Here is a 25,396-nt window from a genome sequence, read left to right as displayed (position 1 = left end):
CACACAAAGGAAAAGTAGCAACAAGATGGTGGGAGGAGTGTTATCACGATAAAATCAAATCACATATCCACTGCATGGGTGTCCCACAAGCTAGAGAACAATAATACCAAGTAAGTTCTCACACTGTTGTGAAGGTTCTGAGCCCCATACAAGGCTTCTCAGCTTCCAGATCCAGCAAAGGGACTAGGAATCATCATGGAATCTGACTTTGAAAGCCAGTGGGATTTGACTGCAGGACTTCCACAGGACTGGTAGAAACAGAGACTGTGCTCTTGGAAGTCACAAACAAAATCTTGCATGCACCAGGACCCAGGAGAAAGGAGCAGTGACCCCACAGGAGACTGAACCAAACCTACCTGCTAGTGTTGGAGGGTCTCTATCAGAAGCGTGGACCACCAGTGCTCACCTTGAGATGGGGGCACTGGCAGCAGCAGTCCTGGGAGTGCCCCTTGGTGTAAGTCCTCTTGGAGGTCACCATTAACCTTACCATAGAGCCTGTAGACTCTAGGACTGGGCTGCCTCAGGCCAAGCAACTAACAGGGAGGGAGGACAGCCCCACCCATCAGCTGACAACTGGATTAAAGTTTTACTGAACAAGGCCCTGCCTACCAGAGCAAGACCCAGTTTTTCCAACTGCCAGTCTGTCCCATTAGAAAGCTTACACAAGCCTCAAAGCCTTATCCACCAGAGGGCAGACAGAAGCAGAAAGAAGAACATCAATTCCTCAGCTGTCAGAACAGAAACCACATCACAGTAAGTTATTCAAAATGAAAAGGCAAAGGATTATCTCTGAGATGAAGGGACAAGATAAAGCCCTAGGAAAACAACTACATGAAATAGAGATATGCAACCTTCCAGAAAAAGAATTCAGAATAGTAATAGTGAAGATGGTCCAGGATCTCAGAAGAAGAATGGGGAAAATACAAGAAATGTTTACCAAAGACTTAGAAGAACTAAACAACAAACAGAGATGAACAACAGACTAGAAGATACCATAGCAGAATAACTAGATAGGATAAGTGACCTGTAAGACAAAATTACAGCAATCACTGGCACAAAACAGAATATAGGAAAAAAAAAATGAAGACAGCCTAAGAGATAAGATTAAATGCACCAAAATTCACATGATAGGGGTCCCAGAAGGAGGGATCTGAGAAAACATTTGAAGAGATAATAGCCAAAAACTTCCCTAATGTGGGAAAAGAAATAGTCAACCAAGTCCAGGAAGTGCAGAGAATCTCAGGCAGGATAAACCCACGGAGGAACACACTGACACACACAGTAATCAAACTGACAAAAATTAAAGACAAAGATATTAATAAAATATTAAAAGCAACAAGGGAAAACATTGCTTTTATATACAAATAATACACAAGGGAACTCCTGTAATGTTATCACCTGATTTCTCAAAAGAAATTCTATAAGCCAGAAAGGAATGATGATATATTAATCTTAAAGTGATGAAAGGGAAGAATGTACAACCAAATATATTCTACCCAGCAAGACTCTCATTCAGATTTGACAAAGAAAAGTTTTAGACAAGCAAAAGTTAATGAGAATTCAGCACCACTAATGGCACCCCACTCCAGTACTCTTGCCTGGAAAATCCCACGGATGGAGGAGCCTGGTAGGCTGCAGTCCATGGGGTCGCTAAGAGTCGGACACAACTGAGCAACTCCACTTTCACTTTTCACTTTCATGCATTGGAGAAGGAAATGGCAACCCACTCCAGTGTTCTTGCCTGGAGAATCCCAGGGATGGGGGAGCCTGGTGGGCTGCCGTCTATGGGGTCGCACAGAGTCGGACACTACTGAAGCGACTTAGCAGCAAACCAGCTTTACAACAAATGCTAAAGGAACTTCTCCAGGCAGGAAACAAGCAAAGGAAAATACCTACAAAAAATAAACCTGAAACAATTAATAAAATGGAAATAGGATCATACATATCAATAATTACCTTAAATGTAAATTGGTTAAATGCACCAACCAAAGCAGATTGGCTGGGTGGATGAAAACATGCACATATATGCACTTCCACTTACCATATCACTCTACTTAACCACCTAAATTGTACGTAATTCTTTTATATTGTTAGGTTAATCATGTGTCCATTACAGCTTGCAATTATAATTATCTTTTATTTTTTGTCTGGCTATTGGTTGTGAAAATTGATAAACATCCTTTACTATTGTGATAATGTAACTATTATTCATTTTAACCCCACTGTATCATAATTGGTCAGCAGAAAATAATAGAATTCTATATTACTAAAATTACCACTTAATAGAAAAACCTATAACCACTTTTTAAAATCCAGATGACTTATCCATGAATTATCTTGGAATTTTTTTTAAAAATACAAATGCCCAGGTATTTTTTTTTTTCTCCAAAGCTCCAGATGTGATTCTAATGAGCGGTCATGTTTAAAAATAACTGAACTATATGATGAGCTTTTACTTTTATATAATTTCACCTTTTCTTTTTCATATTCAGTGCTCCTATTTCACTTAGTTTATGTTTTCCAGTTTTTTTGTTGTTGTTCTTTCTCAAGCCTTTAGGAAGTAGAAGAAAAGTTTTGTATACATATATATACATAAATAGCATGTATAATATATATTTTAGAAAACTTACAAATTTTTGATTAGCTAAAAAATTTATGACATTTTGGTTCTACATGTTTAAATATAATACAGTGCTAGATTTCTAATTTATATTCACTCAAAACTCTGATATATATCCATTTATTCTAGCATCTAATATTACTGGTAAAAGCCGAGAAAGCCTACTATTTTAGTTGTTTTTTTAAAAAAATTGAATGAGGCTTGAAACGTTTAATCCAATTCTCAGAATATAAAGAAATACTATGTTGCTAAAAAAATTAACATGTGATATAATATTATTAATTAAAGTACAGATTTTGTTCAAATTTCACAAAATTTTATGCTAGTGTCCATTATTTGTTATTCAAGATTCCACATTGTATTTAGATGCATTGAGCAACTTCAGCTGCATGCAATAAGTTCTGATAAATTTTCTTTTCATTTTTATTGTTGCTAATATTTTCTAATTTTTCTTCTTATGGCTTCTTAGCTACACCTATCATTTAAAAGTGGACATTTAATTTCCAAATACATGGGGTTTCTAAAGTATCCTTGATATTAACTTCTCATTTAAATGCTTTCTTCTCTGCCATCACCTTCTGTGTTCTTTCAGTCTTTCAACTTTATTGAGGCTTTCAATGGCTAAGTCAAAGACCTCTCTTGGTAAATGTCACATTACACTTGCAAATATGAGGGTTATTTTCACTTATCTCTTGATATTGATTTCTAACATAATTTCCTACGGTGACAAGAGAACAGACACTATGATTTCAATACTCTTAGAGCATGAAATTTCTGTACCTTGTTTTATGTCCCTGGATATGTTCTAGTGTCGCCTGGTTTATAGTCTATGGGAACCTGAATAGAATTTATATCCTGCAGTTGTGTGAAAATTGTATAAATCTTAATTATGTTGAATTAGTTCATAGTGTCTTTAAGGTCTGCTATACCCTTCTACTTTTCCTCTGTTCATTCTATTAATTTCTGAGAGTTGATACTGAAACTCTACTAAAAACCTTAATTTTTATACCTGAAACAGTAATTGTAGTATATATAGTGTATAAATGTAGTATATATATGTAACTTTGTTCTGTATTTTCCAAGTCTCCTGTAAATGTGTTATCATATTTTCATAATTTAAAACAACAACAAGAAAACAGAACAAAAAAATAAACCTGTTTCTTAAAAAAGAAAAAAAGGCTTCTATACAGCTTCATTGAATTGTTTTGAAAACTCCATGTCTAATTTATATAAGTGGGAATGATTCCTTGTGGGAATTTTGAAGCAACAAGTATCAACCTAGGGATAGGCTATCCCCAAGCTAGTCATAATCAGAATTCTTTGAGAGACATTGCTATCTCCAGGGTGAATGCCTTTGATCTCAAATATCTATCACTTGTGCTCATATTCTAACAAAAATCCTAAAATCATCTATGTGGAAAATAAGAAATATTTTTTTGAAACTTAGTGATCTTACCTTTTCTATCCCATTTGACATTTTTTTCCCCAAAATATTCTGCCCAATTCTTGAGTCTTTGGCTTTAAGTTGCATTCCCCACTCTAAAAGAGAATTACAAATTTAAGACTTTGCAAAAAGAAGTGGATGTTAGAGGAAGTAAAAACAGTAAGGCTCAGTTGTATGTTTTTCCAAATTACACATATCTTTTAAAAAGGCAAGATAGATTTGGGGAGTTTGATTATGTCAAAAAGTAAGTAGTAATATATGTATATGCAGTCAAAATTCAGCATTTGATTTAAAAGACAAATCTTTGAAAATTAAATATGAAGGAAAGAGACAGTATTACCAGGGAATGTTCTGGACAAAAAGTATACATCAAAATGTTAAAACTAAAGAAGAAACAAAAGGCTATTTTATGAGATCACTGGAAATTCTGATTAAATGGAAAGTAAGTACCTATGAGGGGCTTCCCAAGTGGTGCTAGTGGTAAAGAACTGGCCTGCCAATGCAGGAGACACAAGAGACACGGGTTCGATCCCTGGTCGGGAAGATCCTCTGGAGGAGGGCACTCCAGTATTCTTGCCTGGAGAGTCCCAGGGACAGAGGATCCTGGGGGACTACAATCCAAAGAGTCACGATGACTTGGACATTAGTGAAACGACTTAGCACTCACATACAAGTACATATGAGAAGTTGAGGAAGGTACAGAGCATCAGAAACCAATGACCCCAGCCTTCTGAGAGAAAAGCACATCTTAACATGTTGCCTCCTTACAAATTAAAAACACACTGAAATTTTATTAACATGCAAAGTCCTTTACAATCACTCACCTTGGAGGACTCCTCTCTCCACAGTACTCAACTTTTCTTCTTCCAACCAAGAGATCAGAGTGGGTTTGAACACCTGATATCCTGTTCATGAGGAAAGATCTATTAATAGAAACAGCCCTCCAAACAACACAAATCTTCCCATGAATAAGTTCCAGTATCTAGTCAGGTCATTAGAATGAATGTGGTATTAATAATATTCCAAAAGAGATATAAAGGTGAATAGCTCCTCTTTCTGTGTCTCAGAGTGATCATCTCTCTGGCCCCTGAAATACATGTTCAGACCTATATGTACATTTACAAAGCACTAAGACTTTTATTAAAGTGGGAAATGAAATAAGTGCAAAAAGAAATAGTCATTCTCATGGAGAAGGCACTAAACTAGTGGTTCCCAAATTTTGGTGTCTATGAAAATCATGTCCAGTGCTTGTCAAAACACAGATGACTGGGCCCAGATCCCAGTGTTTCATTTACTATGCCGTAGGTGAACAATTGAGAATGCACGTTTCTAAAAGAATGATAGTAACACTGTTAGTTCTAAAACCATATTTTTACAGAAACCATACTGGGTTAAAACTCATTCATGTAGAGACGAATGTCTACTAGTTTCCATTGTGTTCAGGTTGACATCACCCATCTCAGAACACAGACGGTACAGCACATATATGTCTGTCTCCTAAGAGGCTAAGGAATGATGGTGGCTGTACCTGCTGTGGTCAGGTTCTTGTAGTTCTCCAGCATCACATCTCTGTACAGCTTTCTCTGAAAGCGGTTCAGTAAAGTCCACTCTTCCTGGGTGAAGTTCACAGCCACATCAGCAAAGGTCACTGAGTCCTGAACCATCATACATATACTAGCTTCAGTAAAGTAAGATCTTCAACAGTGTTCAGTGGGGAATGAAGTAGGAAGACTCAGCATCAATAGAGGGCTTCAAGTTCTCTCATCATCTCCCCCATGACACAATGGTCTTCTTTCTATCTACACTAATTCTGATCAATATAGAACCAGTAACACAATTCTAAGCAAATTACAAATATTTTTACAAGCTGATGAATAAATAAATTCACTGAGAAATACACATTATCGTTCCTTATCATGTCAGAACAACAGGCAAAAACAAAACAAAACAAAACAGGAGTTGCAATCATGAGATAATATCAGAAGGTAATTATTGAATATTATGATTATTCAGAGCAATCCCTCAGCAATATGAGAGCTTCCACTTTGTGAGGCAATTCAACATGGATTCAGACAGACTTTATTTAAGTACCTCAAATGTGTCTATCTGGTAAATGCACTAGGTCATTTTGTACAAGGATACACTTTCTTCTCACCTGAGAACAATTTCTCAAACACTCAGTTACCATCCTGTTTGCTTCTATCTTTTCCTCAGGAAGGCAGAAAGAGTCCTTAGTAAGAACACCTAGGAGAAGAAAGAAGGCATGAGCACCCAGAATTGATCATAATTCCCACAGTCCTTGCCTGGAAGTCATTCCACTTTAGCTCAGAATTTCCGAATGTCCATGTGCATTCAGAAAATCTCACAGAGAGGTAAGTTGGTGAAGTAGGAGGCCACTGAACTCACATCCCTCTCAGGAACAAATAAAAAGTACATCCACATGTGGAGCACGTCTCACTGAAAACAAACTGGACATCAGCAGAAAGATGCTTCCAAAACCAAGTCTATAAAAAAGGTCCCCACAGAGTCAGGTAGGAAAGGAGGGTAAGTGGTCGGGGGTCCACCCGGAAGGGGACACAGAAGAGAATATCATGAGCCTGGAGGTCTGAACCACAAATTGGACACTGCAAACCTGTGGTCTGACATTAGGAAGACAAGTTCCCTTAGCTGGTTTGAAAACAAGTGGGACTTACAGGAAGGCTGTAAGAATCCAAGACTCCTCTCCTGATGAGACTGCACAGCTTGCTTATTCCCAGGAACAAGGTGGAGGAAGCAGGCTGAACCTGCCTGAAGCTCAGGTCAGTTTCTAACTAGGGAAAAGTGTTTGCTGCCAAGGAAGAGTGTACACTTGGGGGATGTACCAGATTTGGACCCAACACCTCATCTGAATGGGGTGAGGGAGCATACTGCTGGCACTTGCGGAGGTGGTGGATGGCAAGTTGTCTGGATCCTTGACTGGCTTCCTAGACAGTCTCAGTGTGTGTCTGACACACAACCAACCTCCTGCTCTAGCTGCTGAGAGAAAAGAGAGTGCACACTTGGAGGGAACAGAACCAACTCAGACTCAACAGTCAAGGCTTCTGCTTCGAGCACATTGGGACCTGCCCCTGCCCCTGCTGACAGGACACTGATAGCCACTGGGCATAGAAAAACCAGCCCACACAGGCTTCTGGCTCTAGCCCTTCTATCTCCAGCCCAACTCCAATTCTATCTCCAGCTATCACCCAACAAGGTGACAGCTGCCAAAACACCCCGAAAAAAGACATAACATGTGCTCACTTTGTTTTTTAAAATGTTATTTATTTATGGCCACGCCACACAAGTTGTTGGATCCTAGTTCCCTGACCAGGGATGAACCCATCCCCCTGCAGTGGAAGCACAGAGTCTCCACCACCAGACCACCAGGGAAGTTGCCCTGTGCTTACTTTAGATCCAGCCACCAATCCAAGCTCTGGGGTACATGAAGAATGCATAAGGGTCGTCCCACAAAACGACACACCTTCAAGATGGGATAGGCAACTGTTTTACTTAATTTCATAGTGACAGAGAAAGTTAAACAAAAGGAGAAGACAAAAGAATTTGTTTCAAATGAAAGGACACACACAAAACCCTGACAAACAACTAATTCAATGAAGATAAAAATAACAAGGTGTTAAAGCAGTAGTAATAAGAATGCTAATTGAACTGGGGAAAAGAAAGGAAGAATACAATGAGAATTGTAACTAGAAAATATAAAAAAGAACCAGTGGAAAGTGGAGAATACAATAACTGAAATGAAAAACACACTAGAAAGGATTAACAGTAGATGGGTTGACATAGAAAGTATAAGTGATCTGGAAAATAGAATAACAAATCACTCAATCAGAAAAATTGGAAGAAAAAACAAATTAAAAAAATTAGGACAGTTTAGGAATCCCAGGGACAGGGGAGCCTGGTGGGCTGCCATCTATGGGGTCACAGAGTCGGACACGACTGAAGTGACTTAGTAGTAGGAGTAGGAATTCCTTGGTGGTCCAGCGACTGGGGCTGAGCGCTTTTACTGCTGTGGGCCTGGGTTTGATTCCTGGTCGAGGAACTAAGTATCTTCAAAGCCACACGGTGGGGCCAAAAAAAGAAAAAACAAAACACAGTTTAAGGAGCTTCTGAGACAACATGCTGCATTCTAACATTCTGGTTGGAAGGGTCCCAGAATGAGTAGAGAGAAAAGGGTCAAAATGTATTTGATGAAATGATGGTTGAAAATTTCCTGAATCTGGAGAAGGAAACAAATATCCGGGTGCAGAAAGTACAGAGTCCCTAACAAGATGAATCCAGAGAGATCATACAAAAATATATAATAATAAAATGCAAAAGCTAAAGAGAAAATTCTAAAGGCAGCCAAGAGAAAAACAAAGAATCACATACAAGGGACCCCTTTAAGGCCATCAGCTGTTTTCTGCAGAAACTTTGCGGAACAGAAGGACATAATACATTTAAAGTGCTGCAAGGCAAAACCCTACAACTTAAGATACTCTACCCAACACGGTTATCATTCAAAACTGAAGGAGAGATAAAGAACTTATCAATCAAGCAAAAACTAGAAGAGTTCATCAATACTAAAAGAACCCAAAGAGAAATGTTAAAGGGTCTTCTCTAAGTAGAAACAAAAAGGCTACAACAAGAAGAAAGAATGTATAGGAAAGGATAATCCCACCAGTAAAGGTAAATATATAGTAAAGGCTGTAGACCAAGGGTTTAAGTAAGCTAGCATGAAGATTAAAAGAAACTGTAACTATAATAATAAGTTAAGGGATAAACATAAAACATGACATTAAAACAAAAAATGTGGAAGAAGGGAGCAAATAATTTAGAATGTGCTTGAAGTTAAATGACTATTAGTTTAAAACAAGTAGATCTAATTACAGGTCAACATATGAACCCCATGGTAACCACAAATTAGTAAAGCTAAAGACATACACAGATTGAAAGTGAAAGGATGGAAAAAGATATTACACACAAATGCAAACAAACAAAACTCTGAAGTAGCATTACTCATAGCAGACAAAGAAGACTTTAAAACAAAGTCCAAAAGACAAAGAAAGGCATTTGGTAATGATAAAAGCATCAATACAAGAGGATATAACATTTGTTAACATATATGGCTTAATACAGGAGCACCTAAATAAATAAAGCAATTACTTACAGTCATAAAGGGAGACATTGACCATAATACAATAAAAATAGGAAATTTTAATGCCCAACTTATATCAGTGGATACATCATCAAGAAAGAAAATAAGTAAGAAAACAATGGTACTAAAAGACACATTTAGGCCAGTTGGACTTAATAGATAACTACAAGACATTCCATCCCCAAATAGCAAAATAAATATTCTTTTCAAGTACACATGGAATGTTCTCCAAGAGAGATAACATGTAAGCTCGACAAATTTAAAAAGATAGAAATCATATTAAGGATTTTTTTTTTTCTGACCACAGTGGTATGAAACTAAAAATCAATTACAGAAAGAAAAATGGGAAAAGAATAAGCATGTGGAAACAAAGCAACATGCTACTACAAAACCAATGGGTCAATGATGAAATCAAAGAGGAAACTGGAAAATATGTCAAAACAAGTGAAAACAGAAACAAAACCTCACTAAATTTATGGATGCAGCAAAAGCAGTTAGAAGAGAAAATTTTATGATAGTAAATATCTATCATATTTATCTATCATATCCTATCTCAAGAAATAAGAAAAAACTCAAATAAACAACCTAATTTAATACTGAAAGGAATTAGAAGAAGAACAACCAAAGCCCAAAGTTATCAGAAGGAAAGAAATAAAAAACATCAGAGAGGAAATAATCCAAGAAAAGACTAGTGAACCCAAGAGTAGGTCTTTTGAAAAGATAAATAATGTTGATAAAGCTTTAACCTGTCTCATCAAGAAACAAGAGGAAAGAGGGTACCAAACAAACGCAATAAAAAATGGGAGAGAAATTACAATTGATATCAGAGATGCAAATAATCATAAAATAATATTATATATAAAAAGAGAATTCTATGAACAGTTATATACCAAAAAATTGGAAAATCTAGAAGAAATACAGTTCCAGTGTCACACAATCTTCCAAAACTAAATCAGGAATAAATAATCTAAACAGACCAATTACCACTGCTGAAACTGAAATAGTAATCAAAGCCCTTAAAAACTAAATGTTCAGGGCAGACAGTTTCACAGGGGAATCCTACCAAACATAAAAAGGCTTAATACTTAATTCTTTTTTGCCATGCCACATAGCATGCAGGATCCCATTTCCCTGATCGGGGGTTGAACCCACACACATTGCACTGGAAGAGCAGAGTCAACCACTGGCATGTCAGGGAAGTCCCTTTAATACCTACTCTTATCAAACTATTCTGAAAAACTGAAGAGGTGGGAACACTCCCAAATTCATTTTATGAGACCATCATTACCCTATGCCCAAATCAGAAAAAGGTAGTATAAAAAATTAAATTACATGCAAATATCTCTCATGAATATAGAGGCAAAAATTCTCAACAAAGTATTAGCAAACTGAATTCAAAAATCTATTAAAAAAATCATTCACAATGATCAAGTGGGATTTACTCCAGGAATTCAAGTATGATTCAACATCTGAAAAATCAAGTAATGTGATACACCGCATTAGCAAAAGGACGAATAAAAATCACAAGATCATTCCAATAAATGCAGGAAAAATATTTTGCAAAACTCAGTATCTATTCATGATAAAGACTCTCATCAAAGCTGGTATGTAGAGAACATATCTCAACATAACAAAGGCCATTTATACAAGCCCACAGCTAACACCATACTCACTGAAATACAGAAAGCTTTTCATCTAAAATCAGAAGACAAGGATACCCACTCTCCCCACTTGTATTGGAAGTCTTAGCCACAGCTATCAGATGAGAAAAAGAAATAAAAGGCATTCAGATAGGAAAGGCTGCAAAGAGTCACACATGACTGAACAACTAACACTTTCACTTTTTCTTTTTCAGATAGGAAAGGAAGAAGTCAAACTGTCACTATTTGCAGATGACATGGTACTATATATAATATAAAACCCTAAAGTCTCCACCAAAAAACTAAAGATAAATGAATTCAGTAATGTAGCAGTATACAAGATTAATATACAGAAATCCATTGCTTTTCTATACAATAATAACTATCAGAGACAAAAAGCAAGAAAAAAATCCCATTAAAAATGCATTAAAGAGAATTAAATTACTAATTTAGAATTAAAAAACTTAACAAAAAAACCCCTATACTCTGAAAACAATAAAACACTGAAGGAAATTCAAGATGATATTACAAAGAAGTGGAAAGATATCCCATGCTCATGGACTGGAAGAATTAATACTGTTAAAATGTCCATACTACCCAAAGCAACTACAGATTTAATGCAATCGCCAGAAAAGTACTCATGACAGTTTTCACAAAACTAGAACAAATAATCCTAAAATTTATATGGAACCAGAAAAGAAGTCCTGGGAGTCTGGGCTAAATACCCAAGGCAATCTTGAGAAAAAAGAACAAAGCTGGAGATACCACATTCCTTGACTTCAGACAATACTACAACGCTGCAGTAATCAAATGGTATAGCACTGATACAAAAAAGACACATAGAACAACAGAATACAGAGCCCAGAAATAAACCCACACACTTACAGTCAATTAATCTATGACAAAATACACAATGGAGGCTGCCGGGGACCAGCCCCGGCTGATCCAGGGTATTCGAAGGAGAGACGGCGTAGGCGAAGATCAGGAAACAATTGCTTAATTAAATGTTAATTAAGGATATAAAGAGTAATAGAATGAGGATAGCTCAGTAAAATTCAGTGAAGAAAAGAGGCTGAAATAAGGATAGCTCAGTGAGGAAATTTAGTGGAGAAAAGAGGCTGAAATAAGGATAGCTCAGTGAAGAAATTCAGTGGAGAAAAGAGGCTGAATAATTCAGCCAGAAGGTAAGAGAAAGAACGACATGGTGAGACCAAGTTTCGGTGAACAAGGCCCGTGCTTTATTTTCCAAAGTAGTTTTTATACCTTAAGTTATGCATAGAGGATAATGGGGGAAGGGGTAGAGTCAGGCAGCAAGCCAGGCTTTCTTCCTGCAAACTTAGCATATGCAAAAGTTAGGTGATTTGCATCATCTTCTGGCCCGGAGGCCTGTTAACATTTTAAGACCTTTTCTTCAGAAAACTTATTTTTCTCTAAAGGTGATTGGTCAGGAGCCACCCTCCAAAAGCATTAGATAAAGTTGCATTCCTACAGCGCAAAGTGTGGTGGGCTATAACAAGAAAAAGAATTAACTCAAGGGTCCCAGGTTACAAACATTAAAGCTACTACTTACACCAACTATATTAATCAATACACTGCCAGGGACACAGCAGGTAAGGGATATGGAGACTTAGCAGCAAACATTGGCCCAACAAGTGAAAATCCCTTCACCAATACAATTTCTAATCAATCTTTTAACTACTCAAAAGAATCTGTGTTTAGACAGTTTAGAACATCTCCTGCCTCTCACAGTTGGGAGGCTCTGAACAATCACACGAGGCCGGAAAAACCTATTCAGGCAGGCTAGAGGATTTCCAAAGGAGTTTTTAAGTTAAACACTGTCACACCCAGGAATTATTAACTGGAGCTGTAAGCTAACTTTTTTCAGAGAGGTAGTGGGGGACAGCCCCCCGTAAAGTCAGAGGTATAGGTGAAAGCACAAAGCAGAAAGTAGGCAGACTCTGGTTTTGGGGGTAGATTGCTCGAGAATTTCCAGGGAGACTCCTGAGGCTTGATCCCACCTTTGCGTATGCCAAGCCTCCTTCCTCATGACCTTTGCCAGAGGCGGAGCTCGCTCCCCGCAGGAGGCAAGAATACGCAATGGAGAAAAGACAGTCTCTTCAATAAACGGTGCTCAGAAAACTGGACAGCTCATGTAAAAGAATGAAACTAGAGCATTTTCTCATACTATGTACAAAAAACTCAAAATGGATTAACGATTTAAAAGTAAGACCATAAAACTCCTAGAAGAAAACACAGGCATAACAGTCTGTGACATAAATCATAGTCCATTTATGATTTGGATAAATCATAAATTTGGATGACTTTTGGATCTGTCTCCTAAAGCAAAGAAAACAAAAGCAAAAATAAATGGGATTTAATTAAAAGCATTTGTACAGCAAAATAAACCATCAACAAAATGTAAAGACAATTTACTGAATGGGAGAAAAACACCTGCAAATGATATGACCAATAAGAGGTTAATATACAAAATATATAAACAGCTGTACAACTCAAAATAAAAAAAACCAAACAATTCTATTAAAAAATGAAGGGAAGCCTTGAAAAGACATTTCCACAAAGAACACATACAGACAGCCAAGAGTTACATGAAAAGATACTAAACATCATTCACCATCAGACAAATGTACATCAAAACCACAATGAGATATTACCACACACCTGTCAGAATGGCTGTCATCAAAAACACGACAAATGACAAATTTGGCGAAGATGTGAAGAAAAGGGAACCCTTGTATTTTGTTGATGTGAATTTAAATTGGTGTAGCCAGTAGGGAAAACAGTATGGAGATTCCTCAAGAAACTATAATATGATCCAGCAATTACACTCCTTTGGGTACATATCCAAAGAAAATGAAAACAGTAATTTGAAAAGACACATGCACCCCAATGTTCATAGCAACATTACATACATACAGAAGCCAAGATATAGAAGCAACCTAAGTATCCATCGACATATGAATGGATAAAGAAGTTTCACAAAATATCAGTCAGTCATAAAAAAGAATGAAATTTTGCCATTTGCAACAACACTGATAGACCTGGAGGCTATTATGCTTAGTGAAACAAGTCTGACAAGGACAAATACTGCATGTTATCACTTATATGTGAAATTTAAAAAATGAAGGAAACGAATAGAACAAAACAGACTCAGAGATACAAAGAACAAACTAGTGGCTACCAGTGGGAGAGCCAGTAAGACTGGAGTAGGGAATTAAGAGGTATGAACTACTATGTATAAAGTCAAAAAGCTACTAGGATATACTGTACAGCACGTGGAATGTAGGTGATATTTTATAATAACTTTAAATGGAGTATAACCGATCAAAATACATTCATTGTGTTGCATACCTGAAACCAATACACTACTGTAAATAAATTATACTTTAACAAAAAGTTAAAAAAATAAAATAGACATTGCAACTCTGAGATAAGCACACACTCAAAACCAAAAACTAAAAAACTCACAAGTACACACTACTGCCATGAAGTACCAGGGAAGTCCTGTCCCATCTGGAGCCGGAGAGATAAATGGTGTGCCATGTTACACACCAGGCAAAGAGTAATCATTTCACAGGCAAGGAAACATAAGTAATGTGACTTTTTACTTATCAAGGCAATAAAATACATGAGTAGGACTATGTGGCAACTCTACCTCATGCATACATACTAGGAAGCTGTCTTAGAGAGCAGCATTCTCTGGCTCATTTCAGCTCCTCTTAGATAAAAACAAGCAACACAACTGCTCAGAATCACACCAAAGAAATCTGTACTTAAAAAACAGAACCCAAAGCTAAGTCTCTGGAAAAAAAAAAAAAGCATTAATGACAAATTACCATGGGGCGTATGATAGGCTGCTATGCTGCAAGACGGATAGTGAAATTTGCATACTCTTTCCTGAATCACGATCATTTCAGGGTAGCTTAAGAATGTAAGTGGATAGGGCTATCTCCATCCCTCTGAAGATACGGTTATCTGGAGCTCAGCTTCGTATCAAGCACAAATCAACAAATACTAATTATCAGTCATCAACATGATAAATTAGCTCCTTTTGTGCAGAGGACATATATGAAAGCTACTAAAACTGTATGCTCTACAACAAGAGGATCAGTATCATCAACTGCCATTTATTGACAACCATTATGTACCAACTATCTCACTAGGACCTTTTAAGTCCGTTTTATATTTGGAATAACTTCAGTATTTGAATCTGCTCTTTCAACTGTATATTGCATATGGTCTAAACACTAATCTGGGCTTCCTTGGTGGCTCAGCTGATAAAGAATCTGTGTGCAATGCTGGAGACCTGGGTTCGATCCCTGGGTTGGGAAGATCCCTTGGAGAAGGGAATGGGCTACCCACTCCAGTATTCTGGCCTGGAGAATTCCATTGACTGTATAGTCCATGGGGTCTCAAAGAGTCCAACATGACTGAGCAACTTTCACTTTAAACACTAATCAAGGGATTTCCCTGCTGGTTGAGTGATTAAAACTCTGCACTTCCACTGCAGGGGTCATGGGTTCAATCCCTGGTTGTGAAAATAAGATCCTAAATGCACACTAATGAAGTACATCTGATAAAAATTTAGGGTGCAGCTAATTTTGGACACTTTAAATGAAGAAAGCAACATAAAAAATCTCATTTTAAATAGATTACATGCTTAAGTAATACTATAGTATATATTGGGCTTCCTTGGTGGCTCACATGGGTATATGCCTGCAATGCAGATCCCTGAGCCAGGAAGATCCTCTGGAGAAGGGAGTGGCTACTCATGCCAGTATTCTTGCTTGGAGAACCCCATGGACAGAGGATCCTGGCAGGCTACAGTCCATGGGAGTCTCAAGAGTCGGATATGACTTGAAATACAATGAAGTGTTCGTTTTAGATGTACTCAAAGAAGATTCAGTTACACATACACACACAACAGCCTTCTGAGATGCTCTTCCAGGGTTGGAATCCTCAAATCTGGCTCAAATAAAGTGGTCCAACTCTTTCTTAGATTAATTTTTCGTGGAAAATTACCCATATCCTTCCCCCGAATCACATATATACTAACATCCCACCTCATCTCTTCAAAATAATTTCTCACAGCTATCTCAGAGGCTGATTCCTGGGCAACAGTTCCCAGATAAAACACTGAATAAACTCAACTCTTTCATTTTCAAGTGAACATCTTCATACTCTAGAGGAATACGGCAGGATCACTAACTTCAAGATAACCAGAAGGTGCAGGGGCCTGAGTAACCGGAATCAAACAGTGGATATTCATGATCTCAAGAACTAAAGTCACAAAGGCTTTCGAATAGGGAAGCACAGTGAATGACAACACCCCGAAAACTCCCCTTACGACCTGGATGAAAGCGGGGCCTTAGGTCCCGAATGATGTAAGAGAGAGGGGCCAGGCCTGCCCAAGGAGACCTCTCGAAAACTCGGACCAAACCTGTCCTTTAACGCGCTCCTTGTATCCCACAGCCCTTCCTGAACGCGAGCCTCACCAAGGACACGCTGAAACAGGACGACCAAAACCACTCCCTCCTAGAAGCACGAAGCCGCCGGACGGAAAACCGACGCAGACAGTGACGCCACTTCCGTTTCCTACTTCGGCCGTGACGAGGTGGAGTTCTGAGATTGGGACTGTCAGTCAAATTCAGCCAATGCAGAAAAAACTTGCAGTTTCTCCCAACGTTGCGGGTGAGGGGTCTTGCAGTCGATTCAGTGGGTGGGGGGTTGGGGGGCAGGGCTGGAAGCAGAAACACTCCCAGTGGATGATTCCGAGGCTAAAACTAGGCTCGTGGGCGGAGCTCCGAGTGGAGGGCGGGACCCATGCCCGGAAGTGATGGGGAGGCGAGAAGAGGCGCACTCCCGAGTTTAGGGGTCAGAAGGGAGAGGCGTCCAAATGGATGGTACTCGAAAGCTTTTGTACCTGTCTGTTCTCAGCTCCCTGGAGCCCTTAGTCTCCTATATTGATAAACCTGTCAACCCGAGATATGGTCTATCTCCTCTATTCAATCAATCTCATATTTAACGTTTATTTTTGCCTTCTTTGTATGAAGTTAGGACACCGTGCTAAACTTAAATTATTGACTCCTTTGAGTATTCTAAGTAGTGACATTTTCCTGTAACCTTTGTATATATTGTGTTCAAGTATGTATTTCGATTTTTTATTTTTTCGATCTTACCATACCGTCTAGGGCCTCCTAGCTGAGAAACAGCTCTGATAACCAGGCCTTCTTCACTCATTCAGAAATAGTTCTGTTTTCTCCTTAATCATGTTTTCTGTGTATTTTAGTGGGTGGCCGCAGAGGAGTTTATAAAGGTATTTTGAAATCCTACTTGTTAGCACATTTACGAAAATTGCTTATGTGCCTTATCAAATGTGTTTTATGCGTCTGTTAAACTGGTAATTGTTTTGCCATGTTAATGTTTCATCAATTGCAAATGAAATTCACTTTTTACATAGCCAGAGGACTCTCTTCTTAAAAAAAAAAAACCAAAAAACTCTGGGTTTTCTCCTAGCCTTCCTTAAAAATTCTCTTCTAACTCTAGGTTACATACAGATTTTCTAATTTTCTTCTAAAATTTATATTTTTACGGACATTTTAATCGTGAAAGAATGTGTTTTGGCATGTGTTATGGGGTAGTGGTGGAGAAGGAAATGGCAACCCACTCCACTGTTCTTCCCTGGAGAATCCCATGGACAGAGGAACCTGGCAGGCTACAGTCTGTGGGGTCGCAAGAGTCAGACATGGCTTAGTGACTAACTACTACTAATATTCGCATTGGAGAAGGAAATGGCAACCCACTGCAGTATTCTTGTCTGGAGAATTCCATGGACAGAGGACCCTGGCGGGTTGCAGTCCATGGGGTCACAGAGTCAGACACAACTGAGTAACTAACACACATACACACACACACACACACACACATGGGGTAGTGGATACAATTATGTTTTTTCCTCCAGAGAGAGGATCCTTGACATACTAATTTGAAATTCCACCTTTATTCAATAAATTCCTGTATATACTTAATTCAGGTTTTAGACTCTTCTGTGTCAGTACTATTTACTTGTACCTGTATCAGACTCTTTGATAACAACAGATTTATGTTATTTTAAAACCTAGTTGTAAAAATATAATGGAATTTTGGTTCCATTATAAAGTACCTTTTGATTGTTACACCCCCATATTCCTAGACACTTAACATCCATGCTGCCATGATTCCACCTTCTGTCTCTATCCATTTACCTTTTCTAGACATTTCATGTAAATAAGATCATGAAACCTTTCATCAGTAATTTTTTCAAGATTCATACGTGTTGTAGCATATATAATTTCTTTGTATTTCAGAATGATATTCCATAGTATGAATATTGGAGAAGGTAATGGCACCCCACTCCAGTACTCTTGCCTGGAAAATCCCGTGGATGGAGGCGCCTGGTGGGCTGCAGCCCATGGGGTCGCTAAGAGTTGGCAAAATTGAGCGACTTCACTTTCACTTTTCACTTTCATGCATTGGAGAAGGAAATGGCAACCCACTCCAGTGTTCTTGCCTGGAGAATCCCAGGGACAGGGGAGCCTGGTGGGCTGCCGTCTATGGGGTCGCACAGAGTCGGACACGACTGAAGCGACTTAGCAGCAGCAGCAGTGAATATATTGTTTTATTTACTTATAAATTGATGAATATTTGGATTGTTTCCACTTTGTGCATATTATGAATAATGGTGCTATGAAAACCCATATATATTCAAACATATTTTCATTTCTCTTGGGCCTTGTTGTTAGGGTTATCCAGAGAAACAGAACAAATATGTATGTATTTGTTGTATATATTTCCTATTATTATCTACTAGGGAAGGAAGGAAAACCATATCAATTAAGGAATCAAAATAATAATGACTGCTTTTATTGATGACTGCTACTAAATCCCACCAAACCTTCCTGAGGTACAACATGATATGTGTCCCAGAACTTTCCATTCAATAGATGAAAAGACCTCAGCTCATGCTTTCTATGGGCCAGAGATGGTCCTAGAGAGATTAGCATCCCTTTATGTCTGAGTTGCACACTTCTGAATACAGAGCAGATTCCCTCAAATGTCCCATAATTTGGTATCAGAAGTTTCAGGGCAGAAAGCAGGAGATGTTTGGTATGTGCGGAGATCAGTCCTGGGTGTTCATTGGTAGGACTGATTTTGAAGCTGAAACTCCACTACTTTGGCTACCTGATGCGAAGAGCTGACTCATTTGAAAATTCCCTGATGCTGGGAGGGATTGAGGGCTGGAGGAGAAGGGGATGACAGAGGATGAGATGGTTGGATGGCATCACTGACTTGATGGAAATGGGTTTGGGTGGACTCAGGGAGTTGGTGATGGACAGGGAGGCCTGGCATGCTGCGGTTCATGGAGTCACAAAGAGTCGGACGTAACTGAGCAACTGAACTGACTGACTGGCAAGGTGTCTAGCTGGGACTGAGCAAAAAAGTTGTCACAACTTCCACTGAAATAATTACAGGAGACATGGCTCAACTAACAGCTGTACCAAGAGGATTTTGAAATGGTGCTTGCCTTATCCTAATAATGCTAGACTGGGTGACTTACACAATGGAAATATATTTTCTAACAATCCTAGAGTCTGGAAGTTCAATGTCAAGGTCCCACCAGGGTTGGTTTCCTCTGAGGCCTGTCTCCTTGTGGGGTCCAGCAGCTGACCTCTCAAAAGCCAATAGACAAGTGAGATTGGTGGAAAGGAAAGTTTGCTTTACTTTGGATGCTGGCAACCAGCAGGGGGGCAGGGGGAGGGCAGATGCTTAGCAGAAGGCTGACTTCCTGCACTGACAATCAGTGGGCAAGAGCTTTTATAGACAGAGGGAGGGGCCTACATGCAGATATAGTACAGTCAGCTCTGATAATCTCCTTGAAATTGGTCATGTGGTGTCCTAATCAGATTCATCTTGTTTAAGTAGTTAATCTTCAGTTGCAGGATCGGTTTGTTCCCATTTCCTTGATGGCAGTTCTTGGAACTGTGACAGTTTATATCATGACTACAGTCTGGTCATCAGGTAGTTAACTTCTTCCACCTGATGTGCAGTTCAGTATCTACAAGATACCTCACAGGATACTGCTCAGGGTATCATCTATAATAGCCCTTGAGGAGGAACTAAATGTCCTTGACTCTGCTTAATATGACTATTAACTATTATTACTTGGCCTCCTTTGACAGTTTTCCTTTGTTTCTGCATTTTTTCATTTCTCTGATTAAGCTTATTCTTTGGCTAAAGTTGTTCCACAGACAAAAGGTAGGCTGAGGACATGGGGGGAGCACAGACCATAACGTCCTGCTCCATTTCACTTGGATTGCAGATGGCCACCGTCATGCCGATTCTGAACCTGGTCCTCCCTTAGTGCAGGTTTCCCTGGCCTCTCTGTGTGTTCTGACTTCCACTTCTTATAAGAACACCAGGGCGATTGAATTAAGGTTCACCCTGGTGACTTCATGTTAAAATTAACTACCTTTTGAAAGGCACTTTCTCCAAATACAGTCACATTCTGAGGCCCTGGGAATAAGGATATCAACATAAAATTTTGAGTGAACACAGTTCAGTCCATAATAGTACCCAAATAAGTGTAATATTATTAAATAAGTGTAATATTATTGTTAGTCATATGAAAAACATGCTGAAAAAGAGGAACCTGATGCTATGTTAACTGCGGTGTTTTTCTCTTTATATTTCTTTACACTGTTATTAGATTTGGAATTTTTCCTTAGAGACAAAAATTACCTAACAGCTGCATGTCATTAAAAGATATATGGAAAACAAGACATTCTGAGATTAACAGATGAACTGCAGCCATTATACAAATTTTTGATAGTTAAAAATGTTCAATTTGTGTAGGTGATGTTTCAGTTCAGTTCAGTTCAGTCGCTCAGTCATGTCCGACTCTTTGTGACCCCATGAATTGCAGCACGCCAGGCCTCCCTGTCCATCACCAACTCCCGGAGTTCACTCAAACTCACATCCATCGAGTCGGTGATGCCATCCAGCCATCTCATCCTCTGTCGTCCCCTTCTCCGATGTTTAGTATCTGGCAAAAACTAGAAAAGAAAAAAATTGGAACATTTCTCTGCTTCCAAGTTCATTTTTTTTTCTATTTTTTCCTTTTTTTCCCCACAAAAGATGAAACCAGTTTCTTTCTGATGCTAATAATAGCAATGGTTTGATTGACTCATGCCTTTAAACATTTATTAAATATTATCTTCTAGGTACTGGTATAAGACTTGGAACAAAATAAAGGCACAAATTTCATTGAGATTATATTCTACTGGGAGAAAGGAAATAAAATAATACATAAATAAATGGTAAAACCAGACTTTGTGATAAATCCTAAAAAAAATAATTAGGAAAAATATTTTAATATGTTATTACTTAACTATCTAGAACAATTCCATGTGTGGATCTGTTCACGTCGTCTATGGTGTTACTCACTCTGATATAACATGTTTGAGGAAAAGGAAGGAAGGAAGAAAAAAATGTAGGTTTGTTCTTGGAGAGGTTAAGTTGGATGTGCCTGTGAAACACCCCACTAATATCTACTTGGCAGTGGCATGTGTTGGTCTGTTTCTTGGCAGTAGTAGGGAGAGAGAATTGGATTTTTATAAAGAAACAGGCCAAAAAGACAGTCATGCTTGGCTGAGCCTTACTTAGGATGCTTCTGTTCTTGGTTTGTCCCTCACTTCCCAAGAAAAGACATTTCCAACTCCTGACCCCCATTAATCACAAATAAGCTCTCCAGGAACACTGTCCATGTTGTTGAAGATCCACTCCAAATGGCTAATAGGATTCATTGTAGTGAATCCTGTGCTGTGTTGCCCATTTCTCCCTTCAGAATTAAAGTCTTATTTTTCAAGCATAGAGATCAAGAGTCCTGAGCCTTCTCTATGATAACTGCCCTCAACTAAAGAAAGCAGCCTCACCTGAGATTACACCACTCAGATCTCTTGCTGTGGGAGCATAAGTGACCACCGTCTATATCCACCACTGTGTTTGCCCTAAGGTTGCTCCTGCTCCCGCCACTGACTGAGGAAATGGCAACCTACTCCAATATTTTTGCTTGGAGAAGCCCATGGACAGTGGACAGAGGAGCCTGGCGGGCTGCAGTCCATGGGGTCGTAAAGAGTCAGACATAACTGAATGACCAGTAGTTTCACTTTTCAGCATAGCTTGAAGTTCAGTGGCAGGAATTCCCTGGTGGTCCAGAGATTAGGACTTGGCACTTTCATTGCCACGGGCCCATATTCAGTCCTTGGTGGTGAACTCAGACCCTGCAATCCAGGCAGCATGACAAAAAAAAAAAAAAAAAGTTCAATGGGACTTTTGTCATGTCTCTAGAACTGTTACATTTTTGGTGTCCAGGCATCCAGAGCTGCAAAGGCCATACGTATGTAGAGCTGGAGCACAGACTCCTCACATGTCTTACCAGGAGTGATATTACAAGGATTCACTTCAGCTTCCCATCCTTGATTTCTGCATCCATATCCTATAAGCTGGAGATACAGCACATTATGCTATCTGTTGGTTTAGAAGTGTATGGTGCATCCTGTGAAGTATGTATGTACCCAGACATGCCTGTGTATTTAAAGGCTTGCACTACATACCATCATTCTTCTTGAACTTAAATGTATTCCCATAACTTCCCTTAAATTTTAGTTTTAACCCTCCCATTTTAGATACTCTGTTTATTCTATGTTTTATCTCTGTCCTCCCCTTTCTTGATAAACTTTACAGATGATTTGTTTGTCACATTGTATCTCCTCAATACTCTTTTCAGCTGAGTCTACCTGGTTAATTGTGGCCCCTGCCCCTTAGCATGTGCTGTGCTCAGTCATGTTTGACTCTTTGCAACCCCATGGATGGTAGCCCGACAGGCTCCTCTGTCCATGGAATTTTTCAGGCAAGAATACTGGAGCAGGTTGCCATTTCCTACTCCAGGGGATCTTCCAGACCCAGGGATAGAACCTGCATCTCTTATGTCTCCTGCATTGGCAGGCGGTTTCTTAACCAGTAGCACCACCACCTGGAGCCCTCCCTAATATCAATAAAGGACTCCATGTTTTAGTTCTTGTAGGAATTAAACATTCCTTAGGGGACACCTGGTCACTTTGAAGTCAAGTCAAAGAATTTCTCCTTGGAGAACATACCTTTTTCTCCCACTGCTGCCTACACACATAACTTTGGTAATGAGGAGAGTATAGCCCTTGAGATAACAACATGCACTGTTTCCCCTTTGCTATAATTCTGTGACCCCAGCCTTGGTGAAAACCCAAATGGGTTTCCGCAGGGCTGACTGCAGATAACAAGAAAGCTTCGCTGGTAAGCATCAGAGACGGTGTTCAGTAAAGGCTGGTGGAGTGAGAAGGAAACAAAGCGAGATGGTGGGTATTGGGCTTTACCTCTAGAATAATGAGGCTGGGACAGTCCCATAGTTATTTAGTCTATGAAGGGGAAATCTATAGTTAGCAGGTACTTTAGTTCTCTATATTGATGTTTCACCTTACCCACCTCACTGTGTCCACAATACCATCTACAAACAATGTAATTATTACTGACATTCAGTACTCATTTCATTGGCTCATTTTACCATTCTCTTTAAGTGTTTAAGAGAATATCAAGGAGTAGACTGCGTTGTCCTCTTCATGAATTAAACACAAAGATTTAGTGTTTAATGTAGAATATCCAGTTGGCTGTAGTCTTAAAATGTATATTCTTTACTGACTTAAGAAATGATCCTTAGCTTCCTTATCTAGTGAGAGGCTCTGTCCTGGCTGCTAACCACAGTAATGGCTCTTACATTCCCTCAAATGCATTTTAGACTGTAATTATGGTTATGATTGCTCTCCGCTGACCTATTTTTTAGATAAATTATGATAGCAAACATTCCAGTAATAAGCAGAATTACATTTTTTAGAGTAAGAGTTACTTGTTCACGATATATTATTCTTTTAAAATATATGTGTGAGTGTACTCTAATTTTACTATTCTATGTCTATATTCAGGCATATAGTGGGCTTGGAGGGTCCTTTGTGTGTGTTACAGTTGATACTTAATGGTCTCAGTCTTTATTACATATCTAACACTTGCCTGTGTTGAGCACCTAAAATGTGCTACGAGCACCTAATATGTGCTACTAGCACCATGTAGGTCACTGGAAACACAATAATGAGCAAAAATGGTCACGACCTCTGACCCACAAATAAATATAAAATTACCGACATGAGAGTCACATCAAGAACAGTACAGGATACTTGACTTGTGGGCCTCACGCTCTGTCCTCCTCACCCTCACCCTGTTCTCATCTCACTGGATGCTCATATCCCGTCCATTACCAAGCTCACCAATCCCAGGGCAACTGTGAATTCTGTTCTCTCAGGCCAAAATGCTTGCCCTTCCCTTATTTCCTCTGATTAGCAATTACCTGTCCCTCTTCTCAGAGCTCAGTATTCTTATTGCAGAGTGGTCTTTTCTATCCACCTCGCCAGACTAAATTTGCTCTCAATGATTTTTTTTTCTCTTAATTGTATTCTCGGCAGCTGTTCACATGACCCTGCCCACTCTTCCTCCTGAGTATACTATTGTTTAGTAAATTCTCACTTTATTTAAAAAAATGTTACTTGCATTCTCTAGGTATAATAGTACTGAGCATTTTTTCTGTCATGGAGACTGTAAACATTTATAATCATCCTAAATTTGTCTTTTTTTTTTTTTCAGGATGACTTTGAGAGAGCTAAAGCTTAGGCAGTTACCCTCAAGGAGAAGGAAGAGGAGAGCATTCTTTTAAAATTCCTTTGCCTTAGTCATGAGGGACATGGCTCCCTTAAGCTTTGTGTTAATAGTGCAGTAATGTATCTCACCTTTCTTTAGATCAGGAGCTCATAAGTATGCTTTTCTTAGGTTCTATGTTAATAATTTTAACAATCTATTTTGCCTGGGAACCTGCCTCTCAAGCAACACCATATCTCACCCAGAATGTGTTCCTTCTGGCTTATCTCACTGTACTAATGTTATCTCAGGATGCATGCTTTGGGAAAGGGTCTGGTAGAAATTTTACAAACTTGAGGTAGTCTTTATATCTATTCTCAGCAGCCAGCTGAAAGGTATATAAAACCCTGCTAAAATTCATGACGTGGGCACTCTTCTGTCCTTTGCAGTGTCTTTGCTGGAAGCTTTCTCTATCACTGTTACTTTAATAAACTTTGCTACACAAAGCCCTGAGTGACTGAGCCTATGTCTTTTGGTCCCAGAATGAAATCTCCTTTGGAGGCCACGAATCTGTTTGACACCGATCACCATGCTAGGTCATCATCTTGTTTGACTTTTTTATAGAAGCTTGGAACATTTTACATTAAAATTTTCTAAATAGTGATATATATTATGTATATTATATATATAATGTGTGTGTGTGTGTGTGTGTGTGTGTGTGTGAGATTAGCTGTGGCATTTGGGATCTTTAG

The 25,396-nt window shown here is 38.8% G+C and overlaps 1 protein-coding gene and 1 long non-coding RNA gene across 5 annotated transcripts in view; one reads left to right on the top strand and one right to left on the bottom strand.

Moving 5' to 3' along the window:
- LOC109561561 (zinc finger protein 426-like) overlaps positions 1-14,384 on the bottom strand; it is a 42,807-nt gene extending 28,423 nt beyond the window's left edge. Inside the window, exons 1-5 of one of the 4 annotated variants that reach the window (XM_070792772.1) lie at positions 13,554-14,384; positions 6,220-6,308; positions 5,593-5,719; positions 4,889-4,969; positions 4,077-4,159 (exon numbers count right to left, since the gene is read on the bottom strand). In XM_070792772.1, coding sequence (XP_070648873.1) covers positions 4,077-4,159; positions 4,889-4,969; positions 5,593-5,719; positions 6,220-6,308; positions 13,554-13,572 — 399 coding nt within the window. In that variant the 5' untranslated portion in view covers positions 13,573-14,384. The remainder of the gene's footprint in view (positions 1-4,076; positions 4,160-4,888; positions 4,970-5,592; positions 5,720-6,219; positions 6,309-13,553) is intronic. The other 3 variants (XM_070792773.1, XM_070792775.1, XM_070792771.1) reach the window with 3 other exon arrangements.
- A 2,002-nt stretch (positions 14,385-16,386) lies between these two features.
- LOC109561566 (uncharacterized) lies at positions 16,387-25,150 on the top strand. Its single transcript, XR_002181068.2, has 3 exons — positions 16,387-16,583; positions 23,227-23,320; positions 24,654-25,150. It is a non-coding gene; the product is annotated as an uncharacterized lncRNA (long non-coding RNA).
- The last annotated feature ends 246 nt before the right edge of the window (positions 25,151-25,396 follow it).

Source organism: Bos indicus, chromosome 7 (assembly GCF_029378745.1).
Source record: "Bos indicus isolate NIAB-ARS_2022 breed Sahiwal x Tharparkar chromosome 7, NIAB-ARS_B.indTharparkar_mat_pri_1.0, whole genome shotgun sequence".
NCBI lineage: Eukaryota > Metazoa > Chordata > Mammalia > Artiodactyla > Bovidae > Bos > Bos indicus.
Note: the sequence above shows the minus strand (reverse complement) of the source record. Positions and strands in the feature narration are given on the sequence as shown.